The following is a 14762-nucleotide window of genomic DNA, read 5'->3' on the forward strand; positions in this document are numbered from 1 at the left end:
GTATCGATCTATCAATTAAGGTACCTAGAACGTGGCAAAGACGGGAATTAAGGTAGAGAGGGGTCACGTGTCGTCACACAGTAAGGCACTGTATGACATTCATCCTCGCCTATCTGACCTGAGCCTCTTCCATGGTCTCATTCACGTCACGTCGCGCTAAAGCGCGTCGCGTACTCCAACCTCATCAGAAAATTGAATTGTAAAACATCCACCAACAAATTCGGAATTGCAAGCCACGAATCAAAATGTTAGCCGTCAGAGGCTTGACAGCCCGAATCATGATACGAATACATAGAGGAAACCGATTCATCACAAATTTTATTCATGCACCTACCTCGTCTGTAGTATTTGGCAGGTATCAGCATCATGATGATTGACCGCCGGGTGCCTAAGAGACGAGATATTTCAGTCATCTTATGCCTGCTTAGACTGTCATTTAGGCTCTCTTATTTTGGCACCCTAATGCTTATCGGACAATTCTCCTGTTACCCAGTAGGCAGGCAATATAGCAGCTATATGGCTCTGATTGCTTGCGAGGTGGTTTATTGTTGAGTCAGTCTCGTCGAGATCTTGCTTTCCTCTTGATTCACATATTTCTTCCTCCTCAGCTTTTCATTATCTAGACACCTATTTTGCAATGTTATACGGATCTCCACTGTGGGAAAGCCAAACAACCATCCGATCAAATGCATTGCAGCAACCTTCCGTCGGTTCAGATACACTCCCTGAATTCCTTTCTCGCTTTCTTGTTATTCTTCGCCACTGCACTCTACCGGTACCTACGTACTGAGTCCATCAAAACTGACTCAAATACCTGCCCCTGGCTGTAAAGTACCGATAAGACCATTCGCACCTTTTATAGTTAGATTCCACGTCTTCAATCTTGGGAAGAGTCTCTCACGCCAAGTGAAACATTGATAATGCACAACAGATTACAAGCACCCGCCATCCACCCCAGTCGATCGTGCTGGTGCAGTACTTAAACTCGTCGCTGGATGATTTGGCTTGACCTCGGCACTGGCGGAATGAAATGAACCAGTAGGCCACGTTCATGATCAGGAGGCACCAAGTTGCCATCATCGTTGTCCACGTCAGAACGTAATCTGTGATATCGCGCCTCGAAACGAAGACCTTCAGATAATAGAGAGCATGAATGCTAAAGAACAAGAAAAATGCCTGTTAATTGGAGTGTTAATTCACAATCTAGATTTCCCAGTTTCTGGTTGCAATAAAGCTTACCAGCACCAAGTTGGACCAAACAAGTGCTCTTGACACTCTTATTCCGCCCACATGTCTACAAGCGCAGATTGTGATCATGATTGCCAAGAAGAACAACATCAAAGATGTGCGAATCACCGTGCCACACAAAAAGGGCGACAGCTGCCGTGGTTCGCTCGCCGGCGTGATACGGATATAGGAAGAGATGCATCCGCAGAAGGGCATGGCGAACTTGGTTTTCCTCAAGGACGCCCCTGAATCAAACAAAGTTAAGAAGAGAAGAATACCGAAACGACCTCAATCGTTTCAAGGGTTTGGGGTGGACGCCCTTTTTCTCCAATATCGACCATTTGGAAGAGTAACCGAGCGTGCTGGTGGGATGCTCTGGATTGAGCAAATAAACTTGAATGACGAAAGTAACTTTGGTTGCCATGTCCACCTAGGTACCGTCCGATATGAATGGGTACTTGGGGGGGCGCAAATCATGTTGATTGACCGATACAATTGCGAGGCGTATGAGGAGACGATCATATGGCCGCGTAAGTCCGAAATACTGTAACTGGCAGTGTGATTATTTACCGAGACGGTGAGAAATTGTCAGATATTGGTAAGAAAATGGGCTTTGAACTTCTTATTCGCCCGGTCTGGTGCTCGCAACATCATTTGATCTCCGAGGATCTCACAAGCGAACTGCTTCTGAGGACCTTTGTCGTCACTCGTGGCTTCTTCATTGATTGAAACTTCAACTAGGAAGATAGTACCTTCCTTGGGAACGACCTTGACTCCCCTCTTTTTGGTTATAATTTCGAAAACAAACTTGCGGTCTCGGACAACAATTCCTTGAATACCAACTCGGCTTGGACAATGGCTTCGCACAACCTTGATAGGAGCACCATGAAACTCAGCGCTCGCCAGCTTCACTGCTGCACTAGGCCCTCCGGTGAAGATGTCATTTCCAAGCAGCTCTCGGGCATATCCTAGCCACAGCTGGCTCAAAGGCTCATAGATGTGATATTTTTGGCCATCCTTGGGTATATCGTGAAGACCCAGATTTCTCCTTTCCTTTGATGATAGCGGTTTGGGTCTTTGCTTCTGTTTCTCTTTCTTGTCTTGGCGAGTCTTTCGGCGTGCAGCGCGGGCATTGAGGGTAGATGGTGGAGGAGAGGTTGGTCGAAGGTGAAGCGAACGGTGCTGTATCTTTTCTGAATAGATGCGATTTGCGCTGTCGGGAGAATGCGCTCTGGCCAGCAGATTCTGTGTAGCTTGTTGCGCTGCGCTAGTCATGATCGCCAAGGTATATGTAGCTCGGGGAGTGGGCGGTCGAGGATGAAGTCAGAAGGTCGAAGTCGGAGAAAAAAAAGTGTTTAGTTAGCGGAAAGATACCGCGATTCTGCAAGTAATTTTCTGGGGAAATGAGACGGTAGTGGGGCCCAAGCTCCTTCCCCCTTCCATCACATGCCGCTTGCTCGGTAGAGTCAAGTCTCGTCTCCACTTGGCCAATGCCATCTCATCGCGACTCGGTTACAAACTTCCAGGATCTTGCTTGTATCTTCTTTGATAGTAGAAGGCGGTAAATGTTTTTGCAATCTTCATCAATCCGAAGCTGCAGCAACTTTCAACGCGGCTTCGTCACTTGCTTTGCGATGGTGCTTTTGATACCAAACAGCAACTGATTGTCGATACCTCGGTTCAATCAAGTCTCGGACTCCTACAGTACCTACTACTTGCTTTGACGAGAAACGGCAGCCATGTCGCACAACGAGACCGATACCGATTCAACGGTCAATTCGGCACCTGATCTCCAGATACTAGGCGATGAAGTCACTCTTCAGCCCAGTGGTTATGTTGAACCGCCCAAGAAGATTCCTGAGGGCAAGGAGGAGGCCTTGATGGACAAGTTTGCCTCATTCCGCTCTGAGCCTTTTCGGTAATGCCCCCTTTTCTCTTGCTATCATAGCCGCCATGAAACGTGCCCATGCATTCTGTCTCTTTTGACGTAGACTGACACCCTGCTAGATTTCTTCGCGAGGTTTCTCTCTACGTGTCCGGCCAAGGATGGCGTGCCTATGACAACGTCATTGGTCAACCGGTCTTCTACTCTGGGTTCTCGGAGAATATGAAGAACATGGTTCTCTCAGCTCCTCTTCTCCAGCAAAGGATCAGCCGACTTGCTGAGCACCGTGTGGCCGTTGAAGAGCGCGAGGGGATGCTGCCAAAGGACAGTAAAGACTACGGCGCTAAACGTTCTGAACGACTCAACGAGATTGAGTCAGGACTCCAACAGCTTGCAGACAAATGGACTGATGACATGATTTGCAAAATGGAAAGCAAAGCTTTCATTCGTGGTGCTTATTACTTGGCTACCCAGCTGTTGACACGCGCTTACCACCAAGGTATCCATGTCTCCAGCGAAGAGGTCTTGCGACTACGCAAGGTTGCTGAAGTAGCAGCCCAAAAGAAGCAGAGCATCATCTTCTTGCCTAGTCATCGATCGCACGTTGACTACGTCTCCCTCCAGCTCATTTGCTACCGTCTGGGCCTGACGTTACCGGTTGTAGTGGCAGGAGACAACTTGAATATACCCGTCTTGGGCGAATTCCTACAGCACGCTGGCGCCATGTGGATCCGAAGAGCATTTGGTGATGATGTGTTATACACTACACTGGTCCAGTCATATATTGATACGCTTCTCCAAGAAGGTTATAACTTTGAGTGCTTCATCGAAGGAGGTCGCTCGCGGACAGGAAAACTACTGCCACCAAAGTTCGGTATCCTTAGTTTCGTCCTCGATAGTATTCTGTCCGGTCGGGTCCAAGATGCCATCATTTGCCCTGTCAGCACCCAGTATGATAAGGTGATAGAGACCGAGGGCTACGTTACGGAACTGCTTGGGATGCCAAAGAAGAAAGAAAACTTGGCCGACTTCTTGAGTGGAGGTTCATCCGTTCTATCATTACGTCTAGGTCGCGTGGATGTTAGGTTTCATGAGCCTTGGAGTTTACGAGGATTTCTGGATGATCAGCTATCAAAGCTCCCCAGCATTCCACGTGGACTCGATACCGATCATCAACGCCCTGAGGTCCGAGCTGTGCGTGAGAAACTTTTGCGGACAATGGGGTATCAGGTGCTGAGCGACATCAACGATGTGTCTGTTGTAATGCCAACAGCTTTGATTGGCACTGTTCTTCTAACACTTCGTGGTCGTGGAGTTGGCAAACAAGAACTGAACCGACGAGTTACATGGCTTACAGAACGAGTACGTGCCAAGGGTGGGCGCGTAGCTCATTTTGGAAATGCACCTCTCACCGATATCATTGAGCGCGGCCTCGAAGTACTTGGTAAAGATCTCATTGGTATGGTTGATGGTCTTGCTGAACCTACTTACTATGCTGTTGACCGCTTTCAGTTGTCATTCTACCGCAATATGACAATTCATCTCTTCATCTACGAAGCGCTTGTCAGTGCTGCTATGTACTCACGAGTGAAGAGAGGAGGTGGTCCACAGATGCAAGACATGCCATTTGATGAGTTGAGGGAGCAGGTGTTCTTTCTTTCGTCGCTATTCCGTGGCGAGTTTATCTTCTCCAGTGAGGGTCTCGATACAAACTTGGATAGGACTTTGCGGGGTCTGGAAGCAGATAATGTTATTCGGGTGGACCGTGATGCTGACGGCAACGCCACTATGGTCGGTCTTGCAGAACAGGAGAGGAAGGCTGGTCGGGAGAATTACGATTTCTACTGCTTCTTAATCTGGCCCTTTGTCGAGGCAACTTGGCTGGCGGCTGTCTCTCTCATGGGACTCACCCCTCCACTTGGGCAGAATGAAGACACTTGGATTGAGCAAAGCAAAACACACAACAGTGCCCAATTGGTAAGTCATAGCCTACCCTCCAACATATCAGCCGTCTTTCCTATCTTTATGTGCTTACAAAATTTCTCTCCAGCTCGGCAAGACACTTTACCACCAGGGTGACCTCTCGTACTTTGAGGCTGTTAACAAAGAAACTCTGAAGAACTCATACATGCGCTTCGAGCAAGATCAGCTTCTCCACGTGGTAAAATCGAAAGATTCCAAGATTCCCCCACGCGTCCAACTCGATGCCTCCTGGCGAACACCCCGCGATCCACAAACGGGTGCTTTACTTGCTGAAGGTAAACTATGGGACTTTACCGAAAAGATTGCCAGGTCGCGCCGCGAAGGCAAGAATCGCCGCGATGGTGCTACAGTCAGTAGTCGTGTGCTCCGACTCACTGACGAACTGGGTCGTAAGCTTTGGGAGGAAACAATCGAAGGTGAAAAGAACGGGAAAGGCAGAGTGCCAAGCACGTTAAGTAATGAGGAGAAAGAAGCATTCGGGAAGAGTGTTAGAGAAGGAAAGAAGAAGAGAGAAGGGAGGGCTCGGGCTCATCTGTGAGATTTATCGGTGTGGTTCTGTACAACATGTTTTCAACGAGCGAGTATGCCTTCCTTTTCATGATCAGCCCTTTTTGGTTGATGAAATCGGCGTCAGACGTCCTTTTTGGACTATACCAACACATTTTATCATAAGCATTTATATACGTACTCAACTGGGCATTGGTCTGCCCTTTCTCTAATTCAGTATTCCCAACTGCAACGTTTGAACAGCTCATGCCTGTTCGGGTATTGTTTTTCTCCGTTTTTACTCATTATTCTTGCATCTAATCTAGGCGCTGTCCTGATCCTGAGGCTTCAGGATGATATTGTCTATCAGGCGCACGGGTGGTCCTCCGCTGAAGCCTAGTTCCTCACCTTTCTGTGCCTCCTCGACGGGTAACATCTTAATTGCACCGCTCAAGACCGCTCCACGTGACGGGTCAATCTCATCAATTTCCGTTAATGTGTCTGGATCCGCGAGAGAAATGTAGTCGACCTCGAAGAGAACACGCTCGGTAGGGGAGAGCTTTGACTGCTCTGATGCAAAGGCATTGATGACTCTGTGCGCCTCACCAAGGACGGCTTCCCTAGAGCAAGAGCCAGAAGATGTATAAGCAGCTGCAGCAGCGTGCAATGCTTTCGGGAAAACGATGGCGGCAGCTCTTCGTCTCGGGCCAAGGTAGACATTTCTAGAACTGAGTGCAAGCCCATCTGTATCGCGCTCCGTAGGCTGAACAACCACCTGCAGAGGCAAGACGAAGTCCTTGACCATTCTACGGATGACGACTGTCTGTTGAACATCCTTTTGGCCAAAGTACACTCGCTCGGGCTGAACAATGTTAAAGAGCTTCAGACACACTGTCGCAACGCCCCGAAAGAAGGTTGGTCTGCTGGCACCTTCCAAAACCTCTCCCACCGGTGTGATGGTAACAAAGCTTCCCTTGCTGTCAATCTCCTGGCCTGGGAAGCCACTTGGATATATCTCCGGTGTTGTCGGCGCAAACACAGCAGAGATGCGACCCAAGTTCCCTCCATCATCTGCGAGCTCTCTATCCAGCGCTGCCAACTTTTTTGCATCTTCTTCCCAGGTTACGGGATACGATGATAGGTCCTCCTTTATCCCAAACTGCGCAGGGTTTACGTATATGCTCACGACGACATGATGGTTCTCCTTGGCAGCGGCGCGGATCAAAGCAAGATGGCCTTCATGTAAAGCGCCCATGGTAGGGACGAGGCCAACAGAACGGTGATTGACAACATGAGGGTTTCTCCAGCGGCGGACAGATTCAACGGAGCGTAGGACACGAATCGGTGACTTTGGAAGGGTTTCGAGGCGGGAGGAAGTCGAGCAGGCCGATGCCATAGAGCGAACCGAAGTGGTGAAAGGCGAGCGATGTCGGACAAAGCGTAGAGGAAACATTGTGGCGGTATTTTTGAACATATTGATGATATAGAAAAGATGAAGGAAGAGACGGCTCAATTGAAGTCAAAATATATCATGGCTGGTGGGCGCAGCAAGGTCTCGTGATAATTTCTGCCGCGAAGCTTTGGGGACGGTTCAAGACGGATTTCTTGGTGGAGTTGAAGATGCAGGGGTCCGTTTTTTTCTTGGAGTTTGTTATTAGATCAACGTTAGATGAGATCCCGACATGTGAACAAGGTTACCCTGTACCATCACCATTACCTAACTACTATGCAGGCCATTGACCACACCTTGAGTCTACGAACAGCTGAATTATAGGTGTACTTATTGTTCGAAGTTTACATAATCCATGAGCTTTCAGAGAATTTTAGAATATATCGTAAGTCTATGTGTCGGGCGATGCTAGCAATTTCCCTCAATGTACCTAAGCATGGAGCTTGACAAACAACCAAAATGTGGACGGTTTCTTAAGAATGAGATGGAATTTTGGATTACAGGTTTAGATAAGACTTTTCATAAACAGTAGTAATAGTATGCCAAAGACCATGAAGAAAGTCAAGATTATTGTGAAAATATTATCTATGTCATTAAATCGTACACGTTAGGAGAGTATATGTAACCCAGACGCCATTCTATGTGCTGTCAAAGCGCTGGGCTTGAACTGAGCAATAGCCACCATTACCCAAGAGATCCCTTCACATACCCCGATTATCCGTATTTCTATTATAGGTGAGATTCAAGAGAATGTGAACTTTAAGCCGCGCCGCCAGTGATGTTGGCAAGGTTGAGCTTCTTCCAACGGGTGAGCAGAGTGATCAAGAAAGAGAAACCAACAAAAGCGATGGCCATGGCGAAAACAGTGTTCAAGCCGTGCATGTAACCGTCAACAACGATGGGATATGTTTCGTCGTCAAATGTCTCACGAAGAGCAGTAGCGCCAGTGAGAATCAGCTGGCCCTTGTCAATTTGAGGAGCGTTCTCGGAGATGTCGAGGAGCATCTGGTTGACAAAAGCAGCCTGGCCACCAGAGACGATGTAGGCACCACCAAGACCTTGGAAGACTGTGCATTGTTAGTGATATGGTTATAACTGCGGGTTGATGAGAAGCACTTACACAGAAGAATACCAGTGGCAGAGGCGAGGTCCTTAGGGTCTACGGTACCCTGGACAGCAATCATGGGAATCTGGAAGGCCAAACCCCAGCCAACACCAGCGACGATCTGGTAGCCAATCCACTTTCCAGTCGATGTATCAATATCAAGCAGGTACAAGAGACCGGCACCGACGGTTGCAATAGCGGCACCACCGATGAGGAGAGGTTGATACCAGCCTGTAGCAGTGACAAGAGCACCACTGATGATAGTAGAGAAGGTAACAGCGAGAATGAGGGGAAGATTGCGAACACCACTGCTCGTGGGAGAGGCATTGTGGATAGACTGGAAGTAGATGGGAATGTAGTAAATGGCCAGGAAGAAAGAACCGGCAAAGATGAAGGCAAAAGCGCTCATGACCCAGACGGTGCGGTTCTTGAGGATGCGGACAGGGATCATGGAGCGTTCACCCTGGACGTAGCAGGAAATGGCCCAGACGACAGTGATTGCAACCCAACCGACAAGAAGACCGATGACTACAGAAGAGTCCCAAGCGTGAGCCTGACCACCGTACTGAACAGCCAGAATGTACGAGATGGTAAGACCCATCATCAAGACAATGCCGAGGGGGTCCATCTGGAGAAACTTCTCAAGAAGAGGAGCCTTGACAGGGACGGCAGCACGGGGAGTCTTGAAGAACAGGAAGATGATGGCAGCAGAGACACCTCCAATGGGAAGGTTGATGTAGAAACACCATCGCCAGGAGACATGATCGGTAAAAGCACCACCCAAGAGAGGACCGATAACCGAAGCGATACCATATGCAGCACCGATGATACCAGTAAAGGCAGGTCGCTTCTTAGGAGGAGCAGAGAATCCGATGATGGTATAAGCTCCAGCACCGAGACCTGCGCCACCAACACCAGCGATAGCACGGCCAGTGATAAGGGCTTCAGCGTTGGGAGCGGCACCACAGATGACGGAGCCAAGTTCGAAGATGAAGATGGCCACAATGAAGGATGTCTTTAGAGGGAAGTACTTGTAGATCTTACCCCCTTTGGTGGTGTTAGTGATTTGGGACTGGAAACGGTTGAGGGTATCACGACTTACAAGTTGATTGGAAAGCTCCGACAGTCATGAAGAAGGCAGCACCATACCAGCCGACCTTGTCAAGACCCTTGAACTCATCAGTGATTTTGGGAATAGCTGTGGCCACGATAGTCTATTGGTTCGTCTATGTTAGCATGTCTTGTGTCTCACGATAAGGGAGGGAATGGAGGCGTAACGTACCAAGTCAAGGGAGAAAAGGAAGACAGCCATGACTAGGGCGAGAACGATGAAGAACATGTTGATGCCAGTTGGGTAGTCATCTTCTTCCGGAGAATCACTGTCACTGTTGCCCTGAACTGTACCAGCTTCGACATCTTCATCTGTCTGTCCCTCCTCCTTCTTCTTCTCCTGAACATCCTCTCCCCGTAGTGTAGAAGTTGTAGACTCGGGACGATCCGTAGTCGCAGGGACCTCGAGCTTTTTCGCTGATTCGGCCGCCATGATAGCTGATATTCGCTTGAACTCTGTTGATAACGTCTGAGTTAAGCTTATATTCGAGCTCTGAGAAAGGGGTGTAGAGTATGTATGTGTAAGTGCTCGAGAGCCTTGTTGGTGATCTGAATCTGGAACACACTGGATAACAGCGAGGAACGAGTGCCTTTATAATTTGCGAGATACGACAACATGGCTACCCAACATAATTGTCAATCCATCCATATTACTGTATAATCTGACTCCCTATTGTCCCAGGAGTTAAGCTCTACCCGCACATAAAATCCGCCTACATGATACCTACCTACCGTAGGGTATAAGTGCACTCATTGTCAGCATAACGGGCAAAAGACAAGACCAGCCAATAAAGAAGAGGCGGAGTGGCGGACTCCACCTTATGTCCGCCATCTTTACACCCTTTTCTACAGTTATCTCGTAAGCCAAAGCCGCTACAACTAGACAAGCGCCCACGCTAAAGTGATTTGCTCATAGAGGATCGGTACTTGGTTGCGGACATTGTCCATGCGGCTCACAAGGTGGCAGATCTCTTTCACTGGAAAGTACCACTCTGTAAGTACAATGTGTAAGTATTTAGGCCGATATGCAGGTCTGCGGCGTTTGAGGGAAACTGAAACTAGCCATGATAAAGATTGGTGTTTAGTCCGAGGATTCGGACTAAAGTTGTGGTTTCAATCAGCAAAGAAAGCAATTATCCTAAACTGGATTTTGAGACGATGGAATCATCCTAAACACATGCGGATGTGTTTTGTCATGAAAATTCTGATTGCTGACACCTTTTGAAATACGGTATAATGGAATCGCGTTAAGGCAGTCTAGCAGTGTTTACCGCATCAGCATGTTAGTTCTGAGACAAGACCTACCATGAGGGTCCTGCATAACGCTTGGCATAACACGTCAAACAACACCAGCTCAACGCTTATTGACATTTCAATTACCTATCTATGTACACACGTGCAAACGGACCGACAACATGTCAGACAATGACGGCCCATGAGTCACTTGACCAGGTAGATCAAGGAGTCGGAGAAGTCAAATTAGCCAAATAAACGTAATAACAGCATCGACTGGATGTTACCAGCCGAGGACAAAGGGATCTAGATAAATTATACGCCCAGGGCACTTACGCATCAGTGAGATATGGGCTGACGTCCATCGGTACCTCCGGAGTTAAGGCTCACTGGTCAAAGAGTGATGCAGCAACAGGAACAACACTCGAAAAGTAAGACACTTCGGTTTATCTACTGGCTAACAGGCTCACGTCTGTCCATAATCTCATCTTACGCCGTCAGCATATCTGATGGAGTTCGGTTAAATCAAACCCTATCCAAGGGTCTAAACGAGACCCGAGGGCATGTTAAGCGACGATCTCCCCCAGGGAGTGGTTGCAGATCTTGGATGAGCTTGTATTGATGTCCCGCTGGTCTTGGCTCTTTGTCCGTAGCCAGACATCGACATTTGCGGAAAGACAAGGAGGAAATATCTTTCCGCGTTGCGTATTCACGGTTGGCGGACGAATGGCGGCGGACAAAGCCTGCGGAGTTAGTAAGCGTTGATGAACTTTTGTGACTCTTTCAAGACAGAGAGGTAGCTAGGGGTAGGTAAGCGGCTCTGTTGGCGTTGGCATGCCAAGTAATGCTGACATATTGACCGCTTTAGAATTATCCAGGGAGGTTTGTTTCTGGTAAAATAAGCTCATCTATCCTTATACAGGCATTTGATCCATGGCTGTTGGGAACGGTCTGACATTCCCATCATCCCCACGTGACGTCTTCAAGTCAACCTACAGGACGGCATCAGGATATCAAATGGGATTGGCCGCCGAGAGTATAAGAGACAAGATATTTTAGGTCGCTTTATAGAGCTGAGACTAGCATTTAGAGTACTCTATTTTACTCTAGTATCTAAACCTTGTAAGATAGTTCTTCTGTTACCCAGTTGAATAACTTGTGGCCTTTCTATCTCTTCTTTCTTCAGGCATCTTATTCAATTTTCTTTTCTTCTTTCCCCAGCCAGCACTATTGCAATCCAGTCTATTGCTTTTCTACACAAACGATCATCGGAATAGTGTGTGCTGGATTTGGGATTGAGCGGTATATGCCCGTCCAGCTTCGATTAACCGTTCACCCTCCGCTATGATAGTGGGCCCCGACAGCTGGAGGGGCATTAGACCAAAAGGTCTGTCGATGTTATCGATGACCGGGTCGAGCGCGGTATCAACTTGTGCCCATTTCTGAATGACGCGCCGGGCACAGTTTGTAACAAGCGAAGAGTTAAAGGCTCGAATGCGGTCACGTTCCACATTATCATATTGAAGCATGGCCTGAGTTCTGATCGTGATGGAGGTTTGACCATGGTCCAGATGAACGTACTGGGGATTCACCCCCGCGTTCTTCTTGTCGCGCCAGGCCCAGTCAACAACTCCAGTCTCAGAGTTGAGGCCAACAAGGCCGAAGTAGATGGGCTGGCCTGCCCGCCGCTCTATCTTTTGTCCATCAGGAGTCACTCCAGCTTTGATCTTTTGGGCGCTCAGGGGGTGATTCTGCGAGAGAATCCCAACTTGGATACGTGTATCCACAAACTGTCGAGGACGAAGCCGGTCTGCCGTTCGGATTGGTGTATTCGAATTTCACCCATCGAATACACCAGCCAGGAAACGCTCAAAATCTGGAGCCGTCGCGGGAGTGTCCATGATTGCTGCGAGGCTCCGGAGAATGGTCGATATGTTGTAGAGCTCGGTAAGGGTTAGGTCCGCTCCGTTTCTGATCATCATGTTTGCCTGTCGGTAATCGGTGTAGTTCATTGTGTCTCGGATGGTCTGGAGAGACAGTCGATTCGGGTTTCGGACGCCCTGACCTTGGTTGTATGGATGCATACGTGCCTCTTGAGCACGTCCTGCATCCCTACGAACTGGTCCAGGAGCGCGTGGTGGTGGCACTTCCAAATGAGCATCGTCGTTATCGTCGATGCTGGTTGGAAGATTGTTGTTGTTCATGGCCGTGCTAGAGGATATCTTAGCAATAACTCAATACAAGTCTCCACTCGTAGCCTTACTCAGTACTGGTGAGTCACGGCGTAGTGCTGTGATACTGGTGGTATGGAGGGTTGTGATTAAAAGATGGTGCAGAAAAGAACGGAAGAATTTGTAAATTATTTCCATGATATAAACTAGAGCTGTTAGAAAAGCAGTGGTAAAGCAGTAGTAGAGCAGTGATGGCAGTGATGGCAGTGATGGCAGTGATGGCAGTGATGGCAGTGACGAGCAGTGATAGCTGCAACTTAAACAATGGCTACTTCTCTGCTTCCTTTGTATTGGATCTATGATATAAAGAAGTATATCAGGCTGTAAATGTATGAGTTCTTCTCCTGCTCCCAATTATTTCTTGTGGTCCTTGTTCTTACGTTCATGGTAGGCTCCTTATTGGTATGTGAGTCGTTTGTTCCTCTCTACGGGTGTCTCGTTTGATCGCTTCTTTTTTCGGTAGGCATTATCTTTGTCCAGTCTACTCCTCTTTCGGCAGCTGTCTCGTTTACACTTTTCTCTTGATCTTTGGCCTTGAGGCGTTCAAGTCTCTCGGTCCCCTGCGCAGGCGTCTCGTGTGCCTTCTTCTTATGGTACCTGGCGATTGCGCGCTCATTTCTCTTCTTCTTCTGCGCCGCCGTGAGCGATCTTGGCTTCCTGTGGCAGCGATCCTTTTCGCGGTCCAGTCTCTTTCTCTTCTGTGCCGGCGTCTCGTTTGATACCTTTTTCTTGTAGTACCTCTTGTGCTGTTAACGTCTCTTCTCCTTCTTCTCAGACGATTCGTGCAATCGAGTGTTTTGACTCCGTATTCTCTACTGCATACGATGGTAGGCTTTGGCAGCGTCCACAATTCCGTCTTGTGGAATATCAGGCTCATTGCGGATGAAGCTTTCGGCTGTACGGCAGCCAAGAGCACTTGCTCCGCCAGATTGACGGCTACTAAAGTGAGTGTTTGCGAGGAAGATAGTATACTCCTGGACTAAAGATGTATCGGCTTGGCTAGATAGCTTGTACTCTTGTAGATAGTCAGCCGTGATATTAACCATTGTTGGTATAATAGTGCTGTCGATGAGAAATATTGAGTTGGCGTGAGAAACGTCAGGTGAGATGGGGTCATTGAGGATACGTGGATGCCACGGAATGCGGAAGACTGTCCCTAATAGCAGCGGATCGAAAGGCTGCATCGTTTCAAGGGAGCCGCCGGGGCTTATGATCCCTTTCGAGAACGCAACGGTTGAATGTATATGTATCCCAAAGGTGTGAGCAGCAATTCGCAGTTCGGTTGCAGTACAAAGCCCCAAGACCAAGCTTTCCGTTGGAAGTATAGCTTCGCAATGGTCCTTCTTGGTCTGGAGACATTGTTTGCGGATGTTCACTTTGAGGACACCAAGACCTTGTGAGTTAAAATCTGAAAAAGTTAGTAGTGAATCAAGAAGGCAAGGCTTTAACTTACACTTTTCCACATAGTAATGAACATGTTGGTAAAGGAACAGTTCTCAGCATCATGGGAAATGCTTTCGTTGTGCTTGGGACACTGCAGAAGTAAGACCACAACGGCCTTACTACGGTGTTTTCGGAATTGAGGAAGAAGGGGCCAAATCCATCCACTCTCTGGGGGAAACCGAGGACTGATGGTTTCGAGAAAATGGTTCAACGTAGACTCGGAATGGGGCAAACCAAAGTACGTTGCAACACGATATAGCTCAAAACGATTACAGCCATCACTGAACTCCTAAGCCAGTAATGTTGGCGATGCCTAAATATACCGATGGAAGTGTTCATTCTTCGGTATAAGTCGTAGTGGGGTTTCTGCAGGCTGTAGCCGGGATTCCCTCTGTTCGATTTGTAGTAGCGGATGTCCATGCTGTAGCTAAGATAGCAGGAACTAGGATGGCAGGAGCTAGACTAAAGATACATTGACATTCCCAGAAACGCCAGAAGAGGAAGGAATATAGCCGTTTCTCTGTTCAAGTCACACTATAGGATATCCATACTAAAGCTAAGATAGTAGGAGCTAAACCCAGGAAATAGTAGTCTTCTTAGGGATATTAG

At 48.1% G+C, this 14762-nt stretch overlaps 7 protein-coding genes across 7 annotated transcripts; 1 reads left to right on the plus strand and 6 right to left on the minus strand.

The window, feature by feature from the left end:
• Window positions 1–604: 604 nt before the first annotated feature.
• On the minus strand, window positions 605–1629 carry B0J16DRAFT_192567 (uncharacterized protein). The gene is made up of 3 exons (XM_046122815.1): window positions 1240–1629; window positions 902–1176; window positions 605–853 (listed from the first exon to the last, which is right to left on the minus strand). The coding sequence occupies exons 1-3, from the start codon at window positions 1441–1443 to the stop codon at window positions 796–798; spliced, it is 537 nt and encodes a 178-aa protein (XP_045977868.1). The 5' UTR covers window positions 1444–1629; the 3' UTR covers window positions 605–795.
• B0J16DRAFT_192566 (Rof/RNase P-like protein) lies at window positions 1630–2583 on the minus strand. Its single transcript, XM_046122814.1, has one exon. It carries the CDS (start codon window positions 2500–2502, stop codon window positions 1816–1818), a length of 687 nt encoding a protein of 228 aa, XP_045977869.1. The 5' UTR covers window positions 2503–2583; the 3' UTR covers window positions 1630–1815.
• Window positions 2584–2749: 166 nt separating this feature from the next.
• On the plus strand, window positions 2750–5781 carry B0J16DRAFT_365243 (acyltransferase-domain-containing protein). The gene is made up of 3 exons (XM_046129998.1): window positions 2750–3145; window positions 3235–5089; window positions 5163–5781. The coding sequence occupies exons 1-3, from the start codon at window positions 2967–2969 to the stop codon at window positions 5631–5633; spliced, it is 2505 nt and encodes an 834-aa protein (XP_045977870.1). The 5' UTR covers window positions 2750–2966; the 3' UTR covers window positions 5634–5781.
• B0J16DRAFT_350343 (uncharacterized protein) lies at window positions 5782–7187 on the minus strand. Its single transcript, XM_046129036.1, has one exon. It carries the CDS (start codon window positions 7053–7055, stop codon window positions 5904–5906), a length of 1152 nt encoding a protein of 383 aa, XP_045977871.1. The 5' UTR covers window positions 7056–7187; the 3' UTR covers window positions 5782–5903.
• Window positions 7188–7623: 436 nt separating this feature from the next.
• On the minus strand, window positions 7624–9976 carry B0J16DRAFT_293732 (major facilitator superfamily domain-containing protein). Its single transcript, XM_046124373.1, has 4 exons — window positions 9419–9976; window positions 9239–9350; window positions 8152–9183; window positions 7624–8098 (listed from the first exon to the last, which is right to left on the minus strand). Exons 1-4 carry the CDS (start codon window positions 9677–9679, stop codon window positions 7791–7793), a joined length of 1713 nt encoding a protein of 570 aa, XP_045977872.1. The 5' UTR covers window positions 9680–9976; the 3' UTR covers window positions 7624–7790.
• A 1768-nt stretch (window positions 9977–11744) lies between these two features.
• On the minus strand, window positions 11745–12931 carry B0J16DRAFT_405894 (uncharacterized protein; the record flags this gene model as incomplete). Its single annotated transcript, XM_046132927.1, has 2 exons — window positions 12335–12931; window positions 11745–12247 (listed from the first exon to the last, which is right to left on the minus strand). Exons 1-2 carry the CDS (start codon window positions 12681–12683, stop codon window positions 11745–11747), a joined length of 852 nt encoding a protein of 283 aa, XP_045977873.1. The 5' UTR covers window positions 12684–12931.
• Window positions 12932–13338: 407 nt separating this feature from the next.
• On the minus strand, window positions 13339–14573 carry B0J16DRAFT_405898 (uncharacterized protein; the record flags this gene model as incomplete). The annotated part of the gene is made up of 2 exons (XM_046132928.1): window positions 13339–14118; window positions 14477–14573. The coding sequence occupies 2 exons, from the start codon at window positions 14571–14573 to the stop codon at window positions 13523–13525; spliced, it is 693 nt and encodes a 230-aa protein (XP_045977874.1). The 3' UTR covers window positions 13339–13522.
• Window positions 14574–14762: the final 189 nt, after the last annotated feature.

The sequence above is a fragment of the Fusarium flagelliforme genome (assembly GCF_020744385.1).
Source record: "Fusarium flagelliforme strain FIESC 12 MPI-CAGE-AA-0113 chromosome Unknown B0J16scaffold_8, whole genome shotgun sequence".
In the NCBI taxonomy this organism is placed as follows: domain Eukaryota; kingdom Fungi; phylum Ascomycota; class Sordariomycetes; order Hypocreales; family Nectriaceae; genus Fusarium; species Fusarium flagelliforme.